The sequence below is a fragment of the Malurus melanocephalus genome, unplaced genomic scaffold, assembly GCF_030028575.1.
Source record: "Malurus melanocephalus ecotype Western Australia unplaced genomic scaffold, MMel_1.1 scaffold_74, whole genome shotgun sequence".
Lineage (NCBI taxonomy): Eukaryota > Metazoa > Chordata > Aves > Passeriformes > Maluridae > Malurus > Malurus melanocephalus.
In genome coordinates, this window is record NW_026623306.1 from 1,880,014 (window position 1) to 1,905,052 (window position 25,039).

A 25,039-nucleotide genomic window follows, 5' to 3' on the forward strand; every position below is an offset into this window, starting at 1 on the left:
GATAGTTGCGTGACCAGACAGTGGGGCATAGGATTGTTTTAAGGTTTTTACAGCTGCAGGGAAAAAGCATCTGTTCCTAGAAAAGCCTTCATTGTTTAATTTTGACACTGACTTTTCCATGCTGCTTGTACCAGTCTCTGGATTAGGTGCCACTAAGATAAAATTTGTTTTAAGTTGCTCCCAAATGCAGCTGTCACTATATGCAGCCTTGTAGCTTAGGCAAAGGAGACGTAATCAAAACAAGCATTTTTGTGCAAGGTCACTTGGTAGACTGGGAAAGCTCAGAGCAGGAATTTTGACAATATTGTATTTTGTGAGTAGCTTGGCTATTAGCTTTTGTGTTTGTTTAATAATTCTGGTGATCRCTGATGTATATGACTGTCTCAGAAATAATGAAAGAAAGGGATTCTTTTAACTGCACTGTTTTTCTTTACATATACTTTATATGAAATTTATTTTGATTGAGCAGTTTCTGGGGTGTTCAGTTACATACRTCCCATGTATGTTTATTTGTATCTCTGTATCTCTGCAGTGAAATGGAGTGATTTACAAAAAGCAGAGAAAATTGACATTTTTGAAAAGGCTTCCATTTCTTTCCTTCAAAGTTTCMAGTGAATTAAAAATGAAAGAGCACTTCATTTTATGTATCCCAGAGTTGTGTTAATTTCTACCCAGCTGGTCTCAACTGATTGATACAAAGCCAAATTTGTGGCTGCCTGCATTACAAAGTCTGCAATTTGCTAATGAATTATGATAATAATCTTTCATCACACATGAAAGATTTAGACAAACAATTTACTAACTATATAGTTTGATCACAATTTTTGGGTTTGTACCAAGCCTGAAATCTACTTTTATTTTTCCCTGCCTAGATTAGCCGACCAAAGTGAACTCACCTTGCTTTGAAAACAGTGAAGTTACACAGAGATGGTGGTGGACAGCAGAAATGATACAAACTTATAAATATCCATATTTAATGTATAGACAAATAAAACCACCCAGTTTCCAGCTAGAGGAGCATCAGAGTGGGCATGGCACACGAGGTTATTTGAGACTACATCCACTGTTGTGGGGACATAGAAATAAATAAAAATAGGATGCAGATGTTTCTCAAATTCTCAAATTCGTCCTCTGGGTGTGGTGGAGGCAAACTAATTAAAACACAGCTAGGCAAAGCCTTAGGGACAAACTGGGCTTGAAAAGAATGGAAAGGAAAACCAAATCTTCCAGAAGAGGAGCAGCTGCCACAAGATCCTGTCTGTTTCTATGAAGTTAGTGGTTACCTGCTTGTGAAATCAGTAAAGAGTTGATCTTGAACACTCCAAGGACCCTCTGAGGACAATGTTCACAGAAGGAAATGAGCACACCATAAATGTCTTCCTGTATGAAATCTGGTTTTGGTCAGATCATCCACCTTCTGACCAAAGATTAATTCCCAGGTCTGTAGAACCTCCTCCTGTATGCAGGAAAAAAGAGGRGCTCTTGTGTTCAGTGTCCTCTTCTGTTCTGCAAGATTGACAGAGCTTGCAAAAAAACCCCAAAAAAACGAAACTTGATAATTTTTCTGCCTCTCTGGAGCTCAGTAGAATGGATTTAAGTAGACAACATTTTGATGTGCACCCTAGGAAAATGAATCAACCAAAGAAAAAACCCACAAAACCTAGCACATGCACCCAGTGTTGCCATTGTTACTTGGATGAAGCCGTTGSCTTCAGTGGTTTCTGGCTCGGTGTGCTTCTCTTCAGACTATGAGTGACCCAAAGCAGCTGATTTCTCACCCCAAAACCATACAAGTGTGACTGCCCCAAACAAAATCACATTGAGAGTCCTGTGGCTACTGCTACATAAAGTATTGTTTGACTGGTAAAAAGATTTAAAAAATAGGGAGTAAAGAAAGTAGGACAACCAGCAGTAGCAAGAATATGCCATCCAGAGCAGGGCCTGGTTCTGAGGCCCTGTGAAAAGATTAGGAAAAGAGGTTGAACTATGACTAAAAACTTTTTGTTCTTGCTTTATTATATGTTTGTTGTTATCAAGTTTAGGGAACTAGAACCTTATGAATAACCAGGAGTGTGTTCATGAATCACCTCCTACTGTATCAGGTTAAAAAGAAAAAGTCTTGAGTTTGGTTAGAAGGCAATATTTTTTTTGGTCAAACTTCCTGGATAATAGAAAGTGCAGAAGAATGGGGAGGGAGGTGTGAACAGAGATTTGATGTTCCAAAGACCTTTTCTCTCACCACTCCYTTGTCCCCAGGAAGGTGATTCTGTCTAGTAGCTGTTACYTGGTAGTAACAGCTCAGTCTCAGAMCTAGTAGCTYCCTTGGAAATTATGGTGTTACAGTAATTTGGGAGTACAGACTATCTGAGGAGCTTCACATCAGAAATAAATAACCAATAAACAAAAAAAAAGGGAAAGAGGAGTACAAGGAACAAGTATTTTTTTTTAATTTTCTACAATTTCTATGTAAGGAAGAGAGATTTCTTTCCTACAAACATGTCCTAATAAAATAGCAGGATATCTGATATCAGAGGGCAAAGCTGTATGTACCTTAGTCCAACCCCAACAGCCTAAGGATCAACTTAATTTCAGTTACTTTGTTCACAACATCACAAATATAGCACCCCAAATATCTCTGCAGTTTCAGGAGAAACRGAAAGGTTTTATATTGGTCTTATTTCACTCATTTCTGATGACAAGCTACCTTTACTAAATTCAGCCACTGTAACACAGTAAAGCATATTTAAGAGACATTGTGAGCTGTGTTTGTGTCTCATTATTAATTTCTCTGTAACTGTGAGCTGAATTTCAGTTGAAAATCTTCCCTCTGTGCCTTGCATAAACTTCTGTTTGCACTTACTCCCAAAATTCCTCTTTTAAGGCAAGAAGGATTCGTTCCTGAATAATTCAGAAGTGGGGAGTGCTTGGATTAATCTGGGGAGGGTTTTGTGTRTTGACAATTTCACCTATAACTAACAATCTCTTTCACCCACTCTGCTTAAAAGGTCTTGGCTCTTCTTTATTCTTTGCTTTGACCTTGGGCTGGCAGAGAAAAGCCCAGACTGCAGCTGAGAGCTCTGACCACAGGGCAGCCTAGGCCAGGACTAAGGCAAACAAAGTGGAGAAGCTCTGGCGTTCACAAAAAGCAGCGACAGAACAGTGGAAGAGGAGACTTTTTTATTGTATAAAGCAATACAGTGAAACTTCTCACCCTGATACAGAAGGTAAACTGCCAATTCAGGCAGGTCCACGTTCAGTTTTCAAGGATGGCTCTTGTGAGGCCAATGGAAAACATGTAAGGTCTCTAGAGTGTTCTGTGAAGTTTGGGAGAGATCAAAGTTTCTGTTTTTGATGATCTAAGTGTAGCAGACTGAGATGAAATTTGAATTGCTCTGGAGATGTCTTTACTCTCCTGCTTAAATCTTCCCACAGACCAGTTCTGGATGGTTCACAGTTGTGGCTGCATTAGAGCACAGGACTGTGCAGTAAGAGGTCTGCAGAGGGAATGTGTTGATGGGAAAGATCTCTGCTATTTCTCTTTCCTGGCATTTTAATAGTGACCATTTCCAGCTGGTCCTGTGAATTGAATATTTCTTATTGATTGAAATTTTGAAATTGTGCATCTTCTCTCTTACTTTGGTCCTAATGGTGATTGCCTGCTCAGGCTGCTCCTTTCTCCAAGCTGAAGTGTGCAAGAAGTTGGACAAGTGGGAGGCCTCAGACCAGGAGTATGTGATAGAAATGAAACACAAATGCAATTCCATTTTACAAGGGCTGGATSTGCAGCAGCCCCTTGGTGCAATCGGTGTTTTCAGATCTTGCAGCATTGAGAGATTTCCATTGTAGCAGAAAGTGTCATTTTAAGAATCATTTTGTAAACAGAGGTGGTAGAATTCTTCTTAAATAGGAGCAAATAAATGAAAGATTTGAGTGAAAATTGCATGTGCTGGGTGTTTCCCACTCACTGCAGAGTAGCCGTGCAAAGAATCACCATGAGCAGTAAGACAAGCTTTTTAAATACCCAAAAAGAAAGTTTTTCCCATATTAGCATTGTATTCTGCTATTTTTTTTTCTCAAGATCAGTTTGAAGTGAGGAACAATAAAACTGGGAGATTAAATGTTTATTCTGCAGCCTAAGTCCAAACTGTTTAAAGTAAAGGATAATTTTAGCATAGTCYCAAATAAGCATCTGTTGTCTCAAGACTTTGGTATCAGAAGAGAACTGAAAATCCAATTTCAGTTCTCATTTTGTGTCTTTTGCCTTGTGTCAGTTTATAGGTCAGATCTAAAATCACTCAGATACGACTTACAAAATCTGACAGTCACCCACCCAGCTGTATTTTTAATTCTGTAGGTCCTTTTGCTTGTTTAGTAAACGGTGTCTCTTTCTCTTTTTTTTCCCATCTTCTTTTAAAATGGTTTTTTTTCCTTGTTTCTTTTATTTTTTTCTTTTGTACTGTTTTCTCATTTCTGTTTGTCATCTTCTGTTCTATTGTCTTTTGCAATAGGTTTTAGTGAAAAAAAATTGTAAGGGTTTCTACATTTCTGCTTGTTTAAATGAAATATCACTATTTGGCCTAACATTTCTRAATACTATTTTATCCTTACAATACAATACAGGAAAAAATACTGTAAATCAGAAACTTTTAAAGTGTTGTTCTTTTTGCGCTAATTTTCTATAGAGTGATTGTGTGTTGAATTATTCTAGAAAACTGTTCTCGTGTGTCAGTATCATGCACGTTAGTATTTCAAAGGCTGAATTTTCACTGATTATTATTTGAATATCAAATGAAAATTCTTTCTATCAATTAAATTTTTATTGCTGGTATTAATTGTTAAAAATATTACACCTTCCKAGGAYTTAGTAAGGAATTATTTTTACACTTTTGGTGTCATTTCMTTGGTGTATATTTTATGCATGGAATTTGCATAACTGTGAGTATCCTCATGGTTCAGAGGAGAAGCTTAGTATGGATCTGTCAAATAGTTGTTCTATTAATTTATTCTCAAGGAAAAACCAGACAGAACAGCTGAATATGTAAATGAGCAGCTTGTGATGCTATAACTTGTCAAATAACCATTGATGCAGTATAGCTGAGCAAACTGTTTCAGTGTGTGCATATACAGTAGGTATTTCTCTCCAAATTAATATTTGCATTTGAAATATGAGTGCAGTGCAAATACATGAGAAGTATATAACAATTAAYAATATTTTGTGTTTGATGTTTACATATTATGTGATCTGTATTTTAATTCTGAATGTTATCTGCTTCTTTAATAATTTTGAATTAGTTTTCCAAATATATTGATGTAAAGGGATTTACTACTTAATTATTAAGGTTTGATAGGCATTTATATCCTTGAACCTGGTTGGGTTTGGTCAGTAGTTAGTTGGCATTTCTTGAGGCTGTCATTTTGATTTGATGACCTTCCACAATCTTTATTGATTTCATGGAGCAAATTGTTACCTTTATTAGAATAATGAGTAAGTAAAGAAGGCTGGCATGTCCTTCAAGGTCTTGGTGTCCCCTCAGGGATTTCCTTCCATGATGACTATCTTCTTCAATGAAAAGGACTTTGGATCCATCCTTTGATTTTGTATGGTTTCACAGACAAAATCCAAACCCAACTTCTCAGACTTCTTAAAAGCTCTTCCTCAATTCCTTGCATTCTTTTGTTCTCCCATTTGTGAGTCATTGCCAGCTTACTGTAATGCAGTTGGAATAAGACTTAAAAAACATCTGTTTTGCACTCTCTTCTATGATTGTTTGGCAATTTAAATGTAGTGTTAGAAATTGCTAGGAATGAACACATTGATAAATTAAAATTACTAAAAAGTTTAGTGTTCATATGATACATAGAAACATGCTTACACTGTTAATTTCTGTAAGCACGCTATCCATGTTCTACCACTCTTAAAATTATGACCTGTTGGGGTTTTCTTTTTAATTCTTTTTCCAGTGTAGTGACAGATGTCACTGTTAGAGAAAAGATGTAAAAATACCCTACCATATCRTGGGGTTCATAGTATTTTGGAGGAGTTCCTTGTTGCAGCAGTGGTTCTGTGCTCTCAGGGAGCGAAGTGAGGGATTTGGAGCARTGTTTATATAAAACAGACATAGCTGTGTTCCCAAAAAGCACTTTTCTGGTCATTTTAGAAAAAACGAAGACCTTGTAGCATCATAACTTGAAGGCCAGTTCTGCCTCAGAAATAGGCTGTAGCTCCCCCAAAACTGTTGTCCTCTGGAGCTCGTGTCCTGCTGCCCTCCTTGTCGAGCTGTTACAGGGGCAGGAGGAGAGGATGAGCTGCTCTCAGCATCCCTTTGCTCTCAGACTTCTCTTTTGGTTCCTGGCTGGGACTCAGTGTGATTTTACAGCAGTATTTAACTCCCTGCCATCCTGCTCCCCTCTTCCTCCCCTTGTGCTGMTTTGGGGTCAGCTCCAGCCTGGCTTGTGCAGGAGCTGAGCCCCTGCTCAGACAGGGAGCCTGGGAAGCAGAGCAGAAGCARCAGCCAGGCAAACCTGTCAATGGCTTTTTTTCCCCTTCCCTGAGTGTTAATTGTGGTCACAAGAGTTAAGTGTTGCTGTAAAATTAACATCTTGGTATTATGTATTTATTTTCCACCGTGGAGCTTCAATGTCAAGTTTACCCAGCAGACAAGTCAAAACAAGATCTTTTTTTTTTTTTTTTCTACATGCTGCTACAGCAAGTCTCAGCCTGGGATCTCAGAAAATCACAGTGTTCCTCCTAGTTAGCAGCTAATAGGAAACAATAAAGATTTAGGGTTCRGAATTTAATTGGCGCTGATGCTGATGCAGGAAGAACAAACCACACATGGTTTACTCTTCTGAAGCTTTATTGATTCTTTTTAAAAGGAAGGCTCTGATGAGAGTAAAAAGAGGCGTTTAATTTGCAAGTATTTCTACACAGTTTTTATTCTGAAATGTGCTTTTCTAGCCTTTTCTACCCCTTCATGGTAAAAATGCCGTAAGATCTTCTGAATCAGAAACAGATACTGGAAAACAAAAGTGTAAGACTGTAATTTCTACTGTTCRTTTTGTTCATTTGGATGGTTTTGCTTTAATTTTATTCCTTTCTCTTTACATGTGCATTTGTGAGTATTTTTAAGATAATGTGGCATTAGCACATCCTCAAAATCTCCATCCCAGATTGCAGTCTCATAGTGACCTATTTCCAAGGATTGGATCTGGAATATCAGTCTCAAAGAGGTGGCTTTCTGACATTGCCTGTATTCCAAAATCTAGAAATGGGATTTTTTTTTGGTCACTTTACAATTAATTGAACTTTTGAATTTCAGTGAGTAAATGAGGACGTTTCTTCAGGAATAGATTGATTCCATGCTTTCAGAGTCTCCAGCAAGGTCAGAGATGTCTGGCAGAAATAACTGCAGATGCTTTTGAGTGACTTCTTGCTCCTACAGCTTCCTTGCAAATCATGAGAGTCCTCAGGTTATCATCACTGGCAAAGCCATCATAGATGAAGTTAAATTTAATAGCTGATATCTCAGCTTTCCRAATGTTCTGAAAATTTTGGAAAGAAGTGACTTATTTCCCTTCCAATCTCATCTCTCCATTTTCTCCATAGCTTTGGTGACAGATTACACACATTTCTCTTGGTCTGGAACTACAGTTTAAAATGCTGTGATGTCACTGTGACACCATGATCAGCAGCTCTTAGCTTTTTGTTGGCTTTCTGCCATCCCTGCTGCTTTTCAGGAATTCGTTTTCATAAGACATCTGCAGGCAAACCTTTTCTGAGTCTTCTGTTCCATTGGGCTTTAGTAATGGMCTCTTATTTCAAGGGGAGAGGATTTTATAGAAACTATTTGAAATATCCAAAATGAATACAAGATGATAGTACTTATCTTTAAAACAGAGTGTCCAAATTATTTTTGCATTCCCGTGGAGAGTTTTTATGTTACTGAGCTGGTTTTGCTGCTCAAGGAGCTCATTCTGTGCCAGATTCCAGCCTGTGCACATTGTAACTCAATCTTTTGGTTCTGCTGAATCACGACTGCTGTTCATGCATATGTTACTTAAAAACACAAGGCTACAACATAAATTTATTGTCATCAGTCATGCCTTCCATGTGACTGGATGGCTATATAGCTTTCTGACCCTTTTCTGATGGTTGGTAGATGGGTGACAGCTCACCAGACAGGATCACAAGCTCTTCATGARATGTTTTTCAGCTGCTGTTGGAAGTGTGTGTGTGCTTAAGGCTCAGATACCCCAGTGTCACGGGGTGATCACTTTAATGAATGTTCAGACCCCTGATTTCTCTCTTAGAAAGCATTTGGCCTTTCAGAAAGGCCCATTCCTTTTTTGTGCATCTGTGTGAGTACTCAAGGGTTGTGTTTGCCATTGATCTGCAGCATTTCTGAGGAGAGACCTGGGAGGATATCCAAGTTGTGATTACTCAGGGYGGATCTTTTAGTTCCAGATACAACAAAAAAAAGGTGCTAATAAAKCTATTCTAGTCCTTAAATCTCTTTAGCCTGTCTGTTACATACATWGATCTGTTGGATGTGCTTCTAATTAATTTCCTTCTAAGTGTTCTCACAGAGATCCTGAAAGAAGTCATAATGATTTCAGTGTCCTGTTTGAGACAATTTTAGGTCCAGGGCATACTTTCTGTGCAGGTGAGTGACCAGCTAAATCTCTCAGTCCTTTCTTGAAATTTCCAGCTTGTTATTGCTGGACTGCAACAGATTTGTCTTCCCCATCCATCAATCCACCATGATGAGGGTGGATATTTTCACGGTTAGAGGATGCTTCCTCTTTTCCAGTAGTGGATGTTCATCCTAACAGGGAGAAGTAGTCCTGGAAACTCAATCCTGGAAACATTTCCTAGCTGACCTGGTTTTTGGTAGAAGTCTAGATCCTTGTCTCTTGCAGACACTTATTTCCAAGGTATATTGGGTTGTTTTCTGGAAATTGTTTTATAGTGCAGAGCTCTCAGATATGACTTAGTTACCCAATAAATCTGTCCTCTCACACTGTTACCCATTAGTAGAAATAAGGAGATTTCCTGCTCCAAGCAGCATTTCCCTGGTGCTGATAAAAAACTGTCCTTTCTGGTCTGCTTCCTTTGTCATTGTTGCAGTGAGACAAAAACACATCTTGGAGTACATGAAAAATAAAGACTTGGTGTAACTCTCTTGTTGCTATAACAGGATAATAAAAAGACTGTGTGGGAGCAATTCATTACTCTTTTCCTTTCAAGCACTTAAAAGAAAAACAGAGCTGAAAATATTTCTTTGGGAGATACTGAAAAACCTCATTAGTTCTTCCTTTTTATTGGCTGKTGAGGTGACAATTCTGTAACAGGAATGAAAGTGAGGATGAAATTTGCTTTGATTTATARAAATGTGTTAATTTGAGCCGAATGGATCTTTTCAGATGTTAGTATTTGTTATCTGTGAATCTTGTTTTGTAATACATAGTTTCTAGTTTTATTTTAGATRAAGTAATTCTGATGGAGGCTGTGTTTATTCTATGCTGTGTTGGAGGTGTTTTGGGGGACACAAGTAGCTGAGATTCACTAATCTGTAGTTTAAGTAATTTTTTTTGTTAAATGGAGTCRTGTTCACTGCTTATTTAATAGTGATAGAATTGCATGTCAAGCTAAGTCTGAAAAGCGSGGAGAAAGTAATAAGTATGTCTAATTAATTAAGTCAACCTTTAGTCAAGTCTTTCCATTTCAGTGAGATGACAAGTTTGCACAATACAATAGTGAAAATGGGCAGAACAGCTTTATATTAGCTCRTTTTCTGAAATGATCATTAAGTTTTCTGTTGTTGTTCTGGTAAGCTTATGAATGGTAAGCTTTGCAAAGCTCTGCACTGGAATGTGCAGAAGAGGTAACTCCTGTAGTGTTTTGGTCAAACAATAATGAAATTGCAGTGAGTTGTATATTCAGGAAATACTGACTCCTCCATCATGGAACAGCTTGGGGTGTTTCTGGCTCACTCCAACCAGACTGCTCATGAACTCTTGAAGGTGCCGTGAATAAACTCGTTGCATTGAGAGAGACTCAACTGTGCACTCCTCTCAGTAGAACAGGATAATGTAGTTTTTCTTTAATATTTTGGAATTCTAAAGGAAAATGTGATTTTGATATTGTAGACTACTTATATTTTAAATTTAAGCAGTCCAGTTCAGGAAGAATGCCTGAACTAGGACTTGCAGAACTAGGGCCTTAGGAGCATTTCTTCTTTTCATGAAAGTCTTGCTGTCTGTAAAAAAAACTTCCTCATTGGAGAGGCTTCCAGGTAATTTTTGTCTCCAAATTGATCTGTAGAGTTCACAGTTACTGTTTATTTTCATTCTCCAGTAACACTTTCCCTTCATCTTCCCATGTCTGCACCTGTGTAGAACTTCATGTTTTCCAGTGTTGCTCTTGGCTTAGCATGTTTATTTTAACTGTTTCTAATATTTTTCTGTTATCTGATAATCTGACAACTTGAACCTTACTAATTTGCTTTTCCCATCAACTTTTTTGTGTTCTACAAATACTTATGACACGTGTATACTTGCTCAAGTGCTGACTTGTTTGGGGAAGGACTTAAATTACAGAAAGAAGAGACAGAGAGAATGCAGATTGGGATTTTTGGYCAGGTTGCAGCTGCTTTTTTTCAACTTTATTCTATTTTTTGAGGAAATGTGTTTAAACATTTTTAAATACGCTAAAAGTGGTATTATTTATGAAACCAAAACAAATTTGTGTGGCTTCTTTTGGTAAACATAAAAATCTTTATTTGGATTGTACCTTTGCCTGACTCATTTTGTTAACTCRACAGAATTTCATCTCTGCTTCACTCTTGGCCCTCATTCAGAAAAATCATGATAGATGTTTTCACCTGTAGTGCCATTGCTGTTAAACTGAAAACTGTGTCAGTACAAAGAGATGAAAGGTAGAGTATTAGTATTATTAGTATTAGTATTTTTGTACGTTTTCAGTTGCTACATTAAAAAATAAAGGCAAGTCTAATATTGGATTTTTGGTCACCTTCTTGCTTTAATTTTTTAAAATTTGTTTATTAGGAGCCTGTTTCATATTGACTTGGAATACAATTAAAGATCTAGATTTTCTACAATCTAACATTAAAATTTTGAAAGATTTAAAATTGCTTGCAATGGAATTTTGTTTGGGACACAAGTTGAGGGAAGCAGTGCTTTAAAATAATATACTTTGTAACTTATATATCATATAGAGGAAAATATATAATTTTAAAACATGTTTAATATGTTCTACATGAAAGATTTTTCTCTATCTTATTAAGCCAAGGAGGGGATTTTTTKGGGTGGAAGATTCCATAGTTAAAGATGTAAACCAGCAATTTCTTGCTTCTATAGCACAACATAGTTCAGAGCTGAGATTAGAGAAACCCTGTAGAGTGGCTAATACTTGAGGGCATCCCCAGCTAGAAAAGTATGTGAATTTAGGCATGGGAGGAAGGAAGGATCTGCTTTAAATTTAGTGTAGGGTCACTGAGTCTTAATGATAGATTAAACAAGGGAGGTGGAATAATGAATAGGGGTATGCAATGTGTAGCACTAATACCAGAAGTCCATGGTTTTCACTGGTTATTTAATGTCTTTTCCCATATGTTTCTGAATAGAGCAGGTTATGGCAGGGATGAGCTAAGGAATAGCTTTGTTAGTGAATTGTTAAATAGCCTGAATTCTCTTTCTAAAAATGTGTATGTGTGTAGGAGAGCTGCTTGTTAATGGTATAATCGGGCACCTTACATGCAAATACCTTACACAGAGCAATATTAATAACTGTATTTGGAATTGATGTGTGTTTGTTGATATTCTTTAAAACACACTGTGAAGGTTTGRCTGCAATTCTTTTCCATTGTGAAACTAACAGCTGTTACTTGGTTAAAGCAGAAAACAGTTTCAAATTACTTCWGAATATTGTTGATATGATACAAAATTTTGATTTGGTGACATGAAAATGAAATGGAGGAAGTAKCCAGAAATGTTTTTCTTAGTAGAAATTTGACTGACAACTCAATGAGCATTGTTTTACAGTTTAACTTGAATTCAGAATAACATAAATAGAGTATCTATTCAAATGCAACCACATCAAAAGATTTATTAAATTCATAGTTCGAGTGACTGAGAAAAGATGTCACAGTTTACTTTAGAGTTGAGTTCCTACAGAGTTTTCASATGGGGTTCTGCCAACAACCTGATACCAACAACTGAGGTGAACCAAGCAAGTCAACACCTGAGCTGGGTTTCTGGATGACCCATCTGCTGTTTTTATGGTGATAATACCAGYGAGTCTTCAGAGAAAATGCACTTTACACATAATTTTTGCTTTGGGAAATTAATATAATGCACAAGACCTTTAATACCTGTGGCTCATCTTCCTTTCTYGATGCACCTTGTTGGCTGGCCCTAGGAATAAAGGACTGAAAAATGAGTCTGCCCATCTCTCTTCACTAAGCAGCAGGTTTGGTGTGACCTTTGAGTGTTAAAGTGGTGGGAAGAGAGAAGTAAAACAGTGAAATTAGAGGTATTGGAGAATTTCTCTGTCTGAAAATATTAGAAATGGTATTTACCCTTTGTATTGTAACTGAGTGTTTTGCTAAAGGAGTAGTTGCCTATTGATGGTGATSTGGTCATAGATTCCTGAGGAGCAGACATTTAAAGTTTGCCTGTAGTATTTCACATAAGTAATTTGGACTAGATGTAGCCATCAAGAATTGATATAAATGAAATGGAATTAATTGGGGCTCTTTTGGATATTGTCTGATGACACATAGTGATGGATGTAAATCTGGGGGAATGAGGCCATAAGTGCTTTGTTGGGGAAGTAAAGAATCCAGGTGCCTTTCTGCAAGTGGTGCTGTTTCCTCACCTTTAGGTCCTTATTTTCCTAAATGAGATGTTTTTACTCAACTGCTTTGGTGAATCATCTCTCTGTTAAGGATACTGTCTGCTTACAGATTCTTTCTCTTGAAAGTTTTCCTCCTTCTGCCATTTTAAAATCCATGATAGCCAGGTAATACATTAACTTTGCATTTACTCATCCAGCCACTTAATCTGTCAAAGTATTACCAATTTCTCCTTGCCTCATCTCTCAAACTGAACGTAGTGTTTACATTCAAATATTCATTTAATCCCTAGATACATGAAGTTCTTACTCCACCTTTCCAGCCATGAGAGGCAAAATTCATCTACTTCAATCTCTCTTTTAGATACTGAAATGAGAGAATTGGAAATAGCAAAAAATGTATTTGCTGGRTTTTGCTCTGTGTTTAATATAATATAATCTTCTTGGTTTGAATTCTTACCTATCAGCAAAATGTCACCCAAAAATTGCACATTATTTTCCAGGTCTAAGTTAATTTGAACAATTTCAAGCTCTTTAATGAAGGTACTGGCACAGTGTTTATTGAGTGCTGCAGCAAAATGCATCCCATTTTTGACATAGTTTAACTGGGTTTATTTGGGTTCAAACACTTCCATACACTTTAAAGTGAAAGTTGCTTTGTATGTGGCTGAAGTACATTGGACATTCAGGTTCTATTAACGCCCTTTGGAAAGGCCTGAAATTGCAGATTGTTTTAAATTTGAAAATGAAATTGTCCTAATGAGAGGGAAGAGAATGCTACTTTCATGAGCTATAGATGTTTTGGTGCTTCTACTTACTTCAGTTTTACTTGTCAAAATAATTTTGGACACTGAATTAAAATCAATTATGTTGGAAATTAATGCATTTTTGTTCTGCATTAAACASAAAACAAGTTTTCAAAGTTTTAGCCTGCTAAAGCAGAAAACTTAATAGCTGCAGACCTGAATATTTTAGAGATATTGAAAACAAAAATAGTAATTTAAAGGAAGAGATATGCAATWAAAAATTAATTAGAAAATGTATTTTAGTAAAACACACAGTTGAGTCCCTGTGCATTTTATAAAAGTGCTGAATCACAACTGACTTTTGGCTGATAGGTTTGGGCAGGTGAGGTTTTCTTTTGCATTCAGTATAGATATTAAATATTTACATTGGAAGTGTATTTTTTTCCTTTAGATTACAACAGAGTGAATTGMGTATGTGTAAATGTAAATAGCATAGTGAGTCTTCCTTAGAGAGTTTCAGTGGTATAAAATTTGAGAGCAGCAGATGCTCTTATTTAAAAATAGCCCAATTCTGACATCTTAATTTATTAATTGGAAGCATTCAGTAATTTAAACTTCAGTCAGCTTCTAGGAGAGGCAGGTTGGAATTTGATTTCGTTAGAAATGCATTGTTGTTTCTAAAATGAAACTAAATTTTGATGGTTTACATAACCTTTATTTTTATATTTTAATATAATTTATTATGTATTAGAAATACAAGAATGCAGACAAAATTGTGAGTGAATCAGACTTCAAACCTTTCCCTTAAATAAGCCTTGGGTGAAGTAACCTGAGAGTTCTGGTTTGGGTGTTCAGGTCGGTGGTGATTCACACAATGCACTGCATTACTGGATATGAATATATTCTATCTGTGGGTAGCTGGCTAAAAATTACTTTGAAAGGTAAGAATTACACTTTTAAAGTTAAGTAATTCAGTTTCTCCTTGGGCTCTTGATGTCCTTTTCCTGATAAAATGCAAATCCTTTTTCTCTGCTGTGAGAACATTTTAAGTACAGATTACTTCTTTTGGTTTGTCATTTTCCCTCCTAACTTCTGCATTTTGTGTCCTTTGTTTTTCTGTTACTGTGGACCCAATCCATTGCAATAGGTTGTGGCAGAGGTGCTGATTATTAAAATTATAGAGATTCAAAACCAGAGAGAAAGAATTTCTTTCTCTCTGGTTTTGAATCTCTATAATTTTAATAAYTCTCATTAGTCCACAGTTAACTGAAATCACTCTTTTATCTAACTAATTTTTTTGTTCATAGCTATTGATAACATCATGATCTTTTCAAATTCACYATTTTATCACCTTTGATGCTTCCTTGTGCTTAGAAATTTGGTTAATTCTGCTCCTGCTTCCCATCTATCCCTGCCAGAATCCCAGTGCTCTTAGCTATTTGTTGGAATTTTGCCTGGCAGAGGTGTTAAAGGCTTTCCTCTATAATCTTGAAGSCTATCACTCTAGCTGGGTTTGCCTCCTTTTTCCCCATCTTTCTTCACCAAAATGCTTCTGCTTGCTTTGCAGTTTTCCTGGCACTGCCCATTCCATATCATTTCTGTCCCCTAAAAATTTTGGTTACTTGTCTTGGCTTCTTCTCTGTTCCAGTGTCAAAGTCAAGCTTTCCACTGTACCATCAGTGCAACCTTGGACTGTCTGCATCTGATCTCATTTCCCTGCATCCCCCAACTCACATTCCACATTCCTCACAGTCCTCTGACTTTATTGCTCCTTTTGTCTGCCTTTCATGCACTCATTTTTGCACTGTCTTTCATGCTGCCTATGTGCCTGGAACAGTCTTTAGCATCTCAGCCAATTTACAGCTTTGCATAAATTATATTTAATAATAAGACTAACAAAAGTTCATTATGTACATTATTTCAATTAACTTTGTACCTGCATAAGCGGAAAACAGCCCGAGGGAAAGTACTGTTAAACGTTGTTGTGATTTGTTGTGATTCAAAGATACAGATTCAGGCGTGACAGTTCTTTGATGATTTAGCATAATTTTAATTTTTCTAATAATTTAGTGTTAGATTTTTGTTTTTTTGACAGTAGATTTCAAATTTTTCTAATCCAGAGGTTAGACAAAAGCGACTTATTCCTGCTAAGTGAAAGCACCAGAAGGTTGTTGAAACCACATTACCTGGTACAGCCTTTTTGCCCTGTGATACATTTTGCTTCACTTTATCCTTACTGATAGAAATGTGGAAGGACTTAGAATGTTGGATTAGCTTGATATCTGCAAACAAAGTGCATCTTTTGTGTTTAACCTGACTTTCAAAGCAACATGCTCATCTGTGAAGATGAAATACAGGAAAGTAATACTTTGCCTTTATTTGGGCAGTTTRCTGAGTGTGTTGGCGATTTTGACTTGAGGGTTTTCTTAAAATATTAGAAGGTGATTAATATTTTAACTCCCTTCTAACACCAGTGAAAATGAGCTTCATGTGGTTTTGTGCATCAATGTATAGCTGCAAGGCAGGGCATTCTGCAGAAATTATACATAATTTTCCAAGTAAGTATTGCAAGTAAGTGTTGCAAGTAAATATTGCATCTGAAATATATGGGGTATTTTTTCCTCTTTTTGTTTAAATGGCTGTATTGCTACTGTTTACAGCTGAGTTGTGAAACCAAATAGATGTGCCTTTAATTTGTTTTTAAATGATCTCTTATATTCTGGAGATGATAATCTGAAGGGTGGSTGCCATAGTAATGTGCCAGTCACCATGGCATCTGAACATTATGAAAAGACATTCTGGGCTGCACAAAGACAATGCCACCAATTCGTATTTCAAAAGTGGGGGACCAAAAAGTTTGCCAATAAATGTAGCTCAGTGGATGGCACTGCAATTTAGAGTTTGCTTTACACAATGAAGATTTCAGCCCTCCTATCAATGCCAAGTGAATTTATAAGTGAAATCCTTAACACAGACTTTGTCTATTTACTGTGCTAATTTTTTTCAGTTGCACAAAGGGTTGTGGCTGTAGATTTTTATTTCATTGGCCCAGTGAAGGAGCAGTTTACAGTTATGCTTCATGTGGATCTCTAGAACTTTTTCCTCCTCTTGGAATTTTTAACCTGAAATTCAGTCAGTTAATGAAGAAAAGGGGTTTTCTATATTCAATTGGTAAATATTCTAACCTCTGAAACATTTTACAATCTGCTTTCGTAACAGTGTTCTAATTATCGAACAACCCAAAACCTAAATCGTTATTTAAAAGCAAGCTTATTTTATCTTAAATAATTGATTGTGGCTTGTTGTTTGAAAGAGGACTACTTTGGCATGAATTCCAAATCCAGTTATGATCTTAACTCAAGCAGTTTGTTTAATCAAACATTACTCTAATCAGTCTTACATGGTCCCCTACCCAGCCRGGCCTGCCTGTAACAACTGGTTTATTCTGCGACGAGTTGCTCAACAGATGTCATTCTGCTAGAATAATGCAGCAGAATACTTGTGCGTTGGCTAAAATTACTTCAACTTTGATCACTTTTGTCCAGCACATCAGTCTGGCATTGTGCTTTATACCAACATAACACTTTACCCCGAGCATGCCTTTCAAGCTTAGAATAGCAGAGGAATGTTATTGAATTCAGTGCAGTTACAGATGAGTTAATGAAAGAAGGGAAATACTGTTTTTTTCATAATGCCTTTCTGTTGTGTTTTGGAATTAAAAGGGAATTTGAGGAATGTGACTTCCGAGTTATTTATTTTTACTTCTGAAGGCTTTTTGAAAACAATATTATGTAGTCCTATTGATCCCATGTTTCTGTAAATAAGTTTCACTTGTTATTTAAAAATAGCTCACTTCAGAGTTTTRTTTGTGAAAATAACATCAGTAAGACTTTCTGATATGTAACTGGAAAAGAAATATCTCACAGAGACAGTTTATCCTGGTTTTTAATGGAAGAAAACTAAACCRGCAAGAACTGTGTCCTTGTGATCACAGATCAGGACTGTTACATTTTGGGCTGTTGTGGGGTCAGTATGGAGCAACATTTCTTTACAAAGCTGTCAAGGACACTATGAGGAAGCACAGAAATGMATTCCACTTGAATGGCTAATAGATAGTTCGGTTAAAACCCCAGTGTCCTTGTTTCAATTTTTTTTTAGTTAAAATATAGTTGTAATTTGTTTTAATTGAAGCATAGTTGTCAGGTCAGTCAGTGTCCCTGCAAAAACTCCGGAAAAAAAGCAATATTAACATAAAGATTATGACGTGTACATGTAATTTATCAGTTTTAGAAAAAAATGGAGAATTGTCTTAATGATTGTAAAATATACAATGTGTGCCAAGCTGAGCTGAAAATCCAAGTTCAATATGTGTTGGAAAACTGAAATGTCCAGGTAAGGAACCCACGTGGTTCTGATTTCCCTTCTTTAGTGAGATGCAGGCCCAAGAGTTGCAAGTATTGTATCTTACTCCTGGAGCATGAGTTGAACCTCTTGTTTTCCACTCAGCCATGCAGAACATTTATATTTTTAAAACTTTAAACTGGCAGTATTGCAATTATTATCTGCATAGTCTGTGTATTAAGTATATCCAGAAATGTGGGAGTTGTTCAYAGTTTTTCCTAAGGGGCACTTTATTAGCATGAAATAACTGCTACTACTAAAAGTAATGAGAAAGATAAACAGTGATTGACTGGAAGATCTGAAAATACAGTCAGAGCACTGTACTTGGTGTTGGATCTCCATATGCCCTGAATTTCCTGAGTTGTGGGTGTTTGTTGGCAAACCTGAAGATACAGCGAGTACTGATTGATAGGTAGGATCAAATGATATACAATGTCTGGTTTATTGTATTATCTTCATAAGAATAGTAGTTTAGAATCTTCTTTCATTCATTTCTGGAATATGAAACTTTATCTCTATGGATTATGTTAGCATTTACCATTTTGACAAATTTCAGCTTTCTTTCTGRTTTTTGTAAACTATTTTGCTGTTCAGAAAAAGTTGTTAACTCAGGGTGAGTGCATTAGACTGCAGGCAAGGTGCTAGCTCAAAGATACTTTTTTCTGCTGACAGCTATAATATAATAAATGCATTTTTTTTTGGTTCATGACATTTTTAGTTGTTCTCATAGCAAAAGTTAGAACACAATTAATTTCTGTTTGTTTCTGTTGACAAGTGAACAAATGAAAATCTAAAGGAGGCATCAAAAGACAGTTTTTGGAGCAGCCTTGTCATTTGCTTTAAGRCAAATATTATCCATCTGCCTTAATAACTTTTGATTTAATGGGTTCTTGTGTCTGTTTGTGTTGGGTTGTGCAGCCCTCTTGGAGCTGAGACCAGGATGCAGAATTTGTGACTTGCTCAGATATTTTGCCTGGGGATAGTCAAGCAAAATATTATTATAAAGTAGCAAACCTTATTTATTCTCTTTGAGAATGTTTTTGGGATGTGATACAAATTGTTGAGATCTGTCTGGACCTGAGAAGATGTGGGAGGACCTTGTATTCCCATGTARCAGTTTCTTGAAAGACAAACAAAAAAATTGGGACTGGGTGGGGGCTCTGAGCAACCTGGTGCAGTGGAAGGTGTCCCTGCCCAGRGCAGGGGGTTGGAATGAGAGGATCTTTAGGGTCCCTTCCAACCCAGACCATTCTGTGATTCCTGTGAAAAGCCACCATGGCTCACTGGAACATTTTATTGTTCACAGTTATGGTCCAGCTGGACAATATTTACATTATTTGTGCAGTCTTWATGTTCAGGTGCAGGACATTATTCAGAATTTAAGATACCACTCTCTATCCTAAGTACCAAAATATAATTTTTTAATGACTTAAGTAATTATTTATCACAAACCTCTGATAAAACTTGCCTGCTTTTCTATCTCTGGTAATGTTTTCATGGGAAGGGTTTTGTAACTCTGGTATTCTGCAGTATTCTTCCTGTATTCAAAATTTTCCACTCTTTCTCCTTTTCTCCCCTCCCTTCCTTCTGCTCACCATCATGTGAGATGATTAACAGTAGCAGTTGTAGTTTAGTGGCATGAGAAAAGAGTTGATGTAAAAATCAATCACTTAAAATTTTGTTAATAAATATTTGAAATGCATAGTCTTAATTGAAAATGTATTAATTAATACTTTCATGTTTAATATACTAATTTTTTAAAATACCATTTTAGAAACTTATGCAAAATTAGTTGTATTTCTTATTTGATTAGATTTTCACGCAATGTTTTAGGGTGAAAATTAAGTAGCAAAACATGGAACAAAATTTTTGTTACTACCTTTTGCTTCCCTTAATGTTTTTTCATTACTTTGTAATACTTTTTACTAGGAAATTTTCTGTTACAATTTTTTTGTCCATTTATAGTGCTGAAGTAATAATGAATCAATATGAATGGTAATTTTTAGGTTTTAATTTTCGTTTTCTGTAATACAGTTTGTTCAATTGCTTTTAGCTGTGTAAACCTGCTAACCAGGTCTGAATCTAAGAGCATYGGCGGAACCAATTTTACAATAATTTAGAAAAATTAAAATCTTGGGGCTGTGATGACAGCAATGCTTTGGCTGCCTTTTTTAGAGCAAGTTCTGATTTGTTTTTGTTTTTTCCCCAGGTCAAGCGGAATGTGTATGACCTGACCAGTATCCCTGTCCGTCACCAGCTGTGGGAGGGCTGGCCACCTTCTGCCACAGATGACTCGGTGAGTTCCTTGGGTTCCCATGTCATTCCTTCCTACAAGTTGCTGATTTTTTGTGGATTTTTTTATTGTTATCACTCAGTAGTGTTTGGTGTCTCATCTGCAGTACCTTAACATTACCACACTTCACAGTTTTGTCTTGAAAAATACAAATACTCAAGATTTGGATTGCTGAAGCCCATGGAAATTATTTCTTTGTGTCAGATTCAGTGCAGGTTTTAGACAAGGAGGAGACGTGTTCTAGACTGAAGTAAAGCCATGAAGCATTTTGGAAGTTGAAGYTTGTTGAGTGATTGAATTTCAGGAAAAAAGTCCTGATTTTCTGTATGCTCTGAGTGCACATGTAAGATATTTTACACAGTACATAACCTCACCCAGTTCATGCTTAAGCCTGTGCTTGGCTTCAGAGCAGAAGTTCCTGCTGAAATCAGTGAGGAGTCACCACTGGTGACAGAATCCACTGACTGAGAATTGCCTACAAATTCATGAAATTGGGGGACTCATTTGCTCTATTCCATTAACTATTAGACTTGCTTYCTTGCTGTGTATTTGACAGTGTGCCTTTCAGTTTTGGTCAGATAATTTTCTTCTGCTAGTATGTTCCCAGTACCAGCTAGTGAGGTCTGCTTTTATTTAGAAAAAACCCAAACCAATCCACTTTAAAAAAAGTCTAAAATGCTGCCGAAATAATGATGTAGTTGTGCTGTATGTAGATTTTGTGACCTGAGAAAAATGYAGAAAAATTAAGTATTCAGTTGAACCTGAGTGTTCTACAAAGTGAAAATGGATTTGGAGTTTGCTTTCTTACCTGTTGCCATTATCTGCCATGCMTTACTGTCCTGTCCATTTCTACTCTCTTCTTTTAGAGAGAGTATTGCTGTTTGAAATGACTGCTCCTTTTTTTTGCTCTGAGTAAAGGATTTATGCCAATTAAAAAAAAATCAGGCAAGAAACCAAAAGCTGTTTGAATTTCTAATGTGCTTGTAAAATATATCTGTGGTGGTTTGCAGAAACAGTATTTAAGCTTGAGAAAGGTGGGTAAATCTCCCTATTTGAGGGCATATCTGAGCTGATAGATGTAAGGTCTGAAATAACAGCATGGTGTCATGTGGTAATTACAGTCTTTGAAATGTGGATCCATTTTAACATTTTATTAGTTTACATTAGCCCAGAAAAGAATTGGAAACTCAACACTTCTAATCTGTTTTCCCACAGCTGTTAGGTTTTCAYGTATTTTTTCCCCTCCTTTTCTTTTGAATAGGACACCTCACATAYGTAAAACCCATGAATCTGCTTTAAGTCTGTTTTTACAAGTGACATTGTTGCAGGTGAATTTTTCCCCCTTTTCATCTTTAATGAAATTGGTGAATGTTGAGTCATCTGCTCTGAGGCAGAGGAGTCCTCAAAGCTCACTGCTCGAGTCTGGTGGAGCTGGAACTCGTCAGCTGTGTAAACAGATTTGAATGTGTTGCCAGCAAAAATATAATTAATTTCTGTCTAAAATTAGAGGCCAYAGCTTACTATTTATAAAGATTTAATATTAGCAGTGACTATCTATGCTTCTGTGATCTCAACACTTCTTTTCCAAATTAGAAATACTCAGTAATAATTACTTYAGTAATTAATGGCGATCTCTCGAGTTCAGTGGCACGTTTTTAAGATCACTTTTTCCATCCTCAATTTTTAATTTGCTGTCTTGTAGGGTACCCCTTTGCAATTAAGGAGTTAAGGAAAGACTTGATTAAAATACTTTTTCATTTGCATGTTATGCAGCATAAGAAATACTTTGTAATACCACAGGAGGTTTTTTCAGTGCAGTTCTCGTTAACCTTTGGCTTAGCAAACAGGACAACTAAATAGACTTGGCATAATTGGATTCCTGTATCATCTTGAGTCTCTTATGAACCTGCCAGACTACAGTCTTCTGACATTATCAGGAAATTTAGTGGAGTCAATAGTAATTTAAAACATTGTTGCTTCGTCTCCCTTCAGAGTTCAGATATGTTCTCTGCTCGTGCTATCTAATGGAATATGGGATACTGTATGAATTGCCAATAACTCTTTCAGATCCTTTTGCACACTTGCACCAGGGAAATGGGTATCAAAACCTCCCCATGCAGGAGAATGTTTTCATGCTGTGACAGTTTGATTGTGGGAAACAAGGCATACGCAGGCCGTGCAAATCTCGTTTCACCGTTCAGCAAGGACACGGTCTTAGCTTTTATTGTGCCTGAATAACTTTAATGCCACAAATTATATCTGTTCTGCTCATTAAAGTTCAAAGTAAATGTGTGAGTTTTTACTCATTCTTTTTTTTAATGCATTTATGCAAGTACAACTTTAGTAGATTCAAAATGTTGGTTTATTTATTTTTGCATATATATCATCAAGCGATACAATGAAATCTTGAAAATAATCCTGGAAAATAAAAACCATAATTTGCTTTAAATGCATTCACAATGTGTTCGCAGTTTTTATTTTGGAATTTGTAACAATCTTAGCATTGCAGATTTTTTAAAATGTGGACCCTGCCAGAACAGTTTACTAAAATTTCTGAATTTTACTCCTTTTTTGTTTGCCATATTGGCTGAATGTCTAGGCTTTCATTGATAACTACCACTATTGTCAAGTGGAATGAATAATTTTCAAATATGTGTTCACTGCAAAAAAAAACCTGTGATCAATTGTAGGTGATACTTTAATTCCAGTTTTTGCATGGAAGCATTGTGATTTTATTTATATGTATGGGTGACTTTTTGGATGTTAGTTTTACATGCGTATGTTTGAAGTAAAACTTTTTTTCTCTGTGAGGTCACTGGTTTTTGATTAATTTCTCCTGTCCTGCATCATCCCCTGGGAACACAACCACCTTTGTCCCCTGTGAACRTGACCACCTTCCCTTCTGTGGTGGCTGTAGCAGATGTGGTTGACATTCCTTAGTTGAATTTAATAGAGAATTCTGGGCTATAAAAAAAATTTCAAACACTTAACGGATGATCTAATTAGTATTGCTGATCTAATTTAGCTATTTCATTGCATCTGCACAGATAGAATTTAAGAATGCTGATAAATAAGGTTCTGGTACAAAGTGAAACCATTTCTGGCACTTTTTGGCAGATCTCCAGATTTTTGAAGAGGTTGAGTATTAAGCAGCTGAGTAATTAGTATTTGGGAGTATATATTTCCTTTCCTTTCCAGCTCTTAACAGTTCTTAACAGAAAGTTCATGACCACATGCTGTCATTGTGATATGAAAACAAGTTGTGAGGTTTACATTTGCTGGCTGTTTAATTGTAATGGATGCCATGTCTGCATTTTCTGCAGCATTTGGAGTCTTCCCCCTGGAACTGATTGAGTAAAGAATGAATAGTCCTGACAGAGMAAGTGCCTGCTAATCAGAAGCGTAAAATTTGCTATATTTAAATTAAAATACATACCTCATTAGAAAATACTCTGCTCTTTYTTTTCTGTGTAAGAATATCATAATTATAATTTGGATTTTAATGTATTCTYATCAGTCATTTGCAGTAGAGTAGGAGGGTGGACCTGGCAGGATCCTTTTATTTTAGATGCACAGAAAAATACTTGAAGTGTGTTTTGTTGTCTGGGTTCAGGAATATGGTAAAGTTTCAATTTAACACTCATACTATAATCTGAATTTAGTAATGAAAATTTTTAGACAGTCCTCTCAGTCTTGGAAGTTTGTGGTAATTATGAAGCAGCATATTACTCATCATTAAGAAATATAAAAGTAACTGAGTAATTCAATAAACAGTTCCAAAATAYCTTTGTTTCAGGTGACTGACTTTGATTTATGGCTTGCTTGGTTGTTTTTRTGTGGATGAAACGATGATGAATTATCCTGTTCTATCCCCAGTAAAACTTAGGAGGTTACAGTTGGTCCTTCACCACTTTTTTAACCCCCTTGACTATTTTCTATTTATAAAAATTAAGATAAAGTGTTTGGAACTAATTTCATGCATGTAAAAATTACCATGTCAGGGCTGAGTTTTTACTTTTTTATCATGAGAATTTATTTATGATTGTTCAGTTTTTAAGAGGCAAGATAACTCAGTTGAAGTGACCTACATTTACCATGTCATTTTTGAGAAGGGTTCATTTCCTCACTGTGTGGTAACAAGTCTTACAGAAGTGCAACAAGTGCACTTGTATCTGTGTATTAAAAAATAAAGGCAATCTAGTAGCTATGATTTAAAAAAAAAACAAAAAAACCTCAAACAATAACACCCCCCTCAAAAAACCCAGCAAACAAAAAACTGAAAAAGATGGGGGAAAAAATCCCACCCCCATGACTTTAATAAGTTTTCAGCATTCTTAACCATGTTGGGTCCTGATGGAGAAAAAAGTTTGTCATGTTCTGCTGACACCTCTTGTGGACCAGCTTTAATGTAATTTTTTAAAAATTGTTAGAGATCCTGGCAATGAAGGAAATGGGAAATGCACTCCACGCTTCTGTTTGATRTAAGGATAGTTGGGTGGCAGTAGCCATGATTTCAGAAGTTGGGGAAAATTAAAATCACCTTTCTTAGTGCCTGTGAAAAGGAGTTCTAGTTTTTATAACTAATTTCGTGCATGAATTTAAATGCYCAATAAAATAATAGAATTTTAAGGCTGTTCTCCTATTTCTTAAGGGGAGGAGCAGGAAGATGGGATGTACACAGGTGTATTGGAGTCATTTGAGGCAGTAAAAGTTTGGTTTGTGGCT

General features: G+C 36.3%; 1 protein-coding gene across 1 annotated transcript in view; it reads left to right on the forward strand.

Annotated features, from left to right (window-relative positions):
- Positions 1 to 25,039, forward strand: part of FAF1 (Fas associated factor 1) — a 146,896-nt gene that overhangs the window by 54,745 nt on the left and 67,112 nt on the right. The window contains exon 8 of the mRNA XM_057367063.1: positions 20,231 to 20,317. Within this exon, the coding sequence (XP_057223046.1) occupies positions 20,231 to 20,317 (87 nt within the window). The remainder of the gene's footprint in view (positions 1 to 20,230; positions 20,318 to 25,039) is intronic.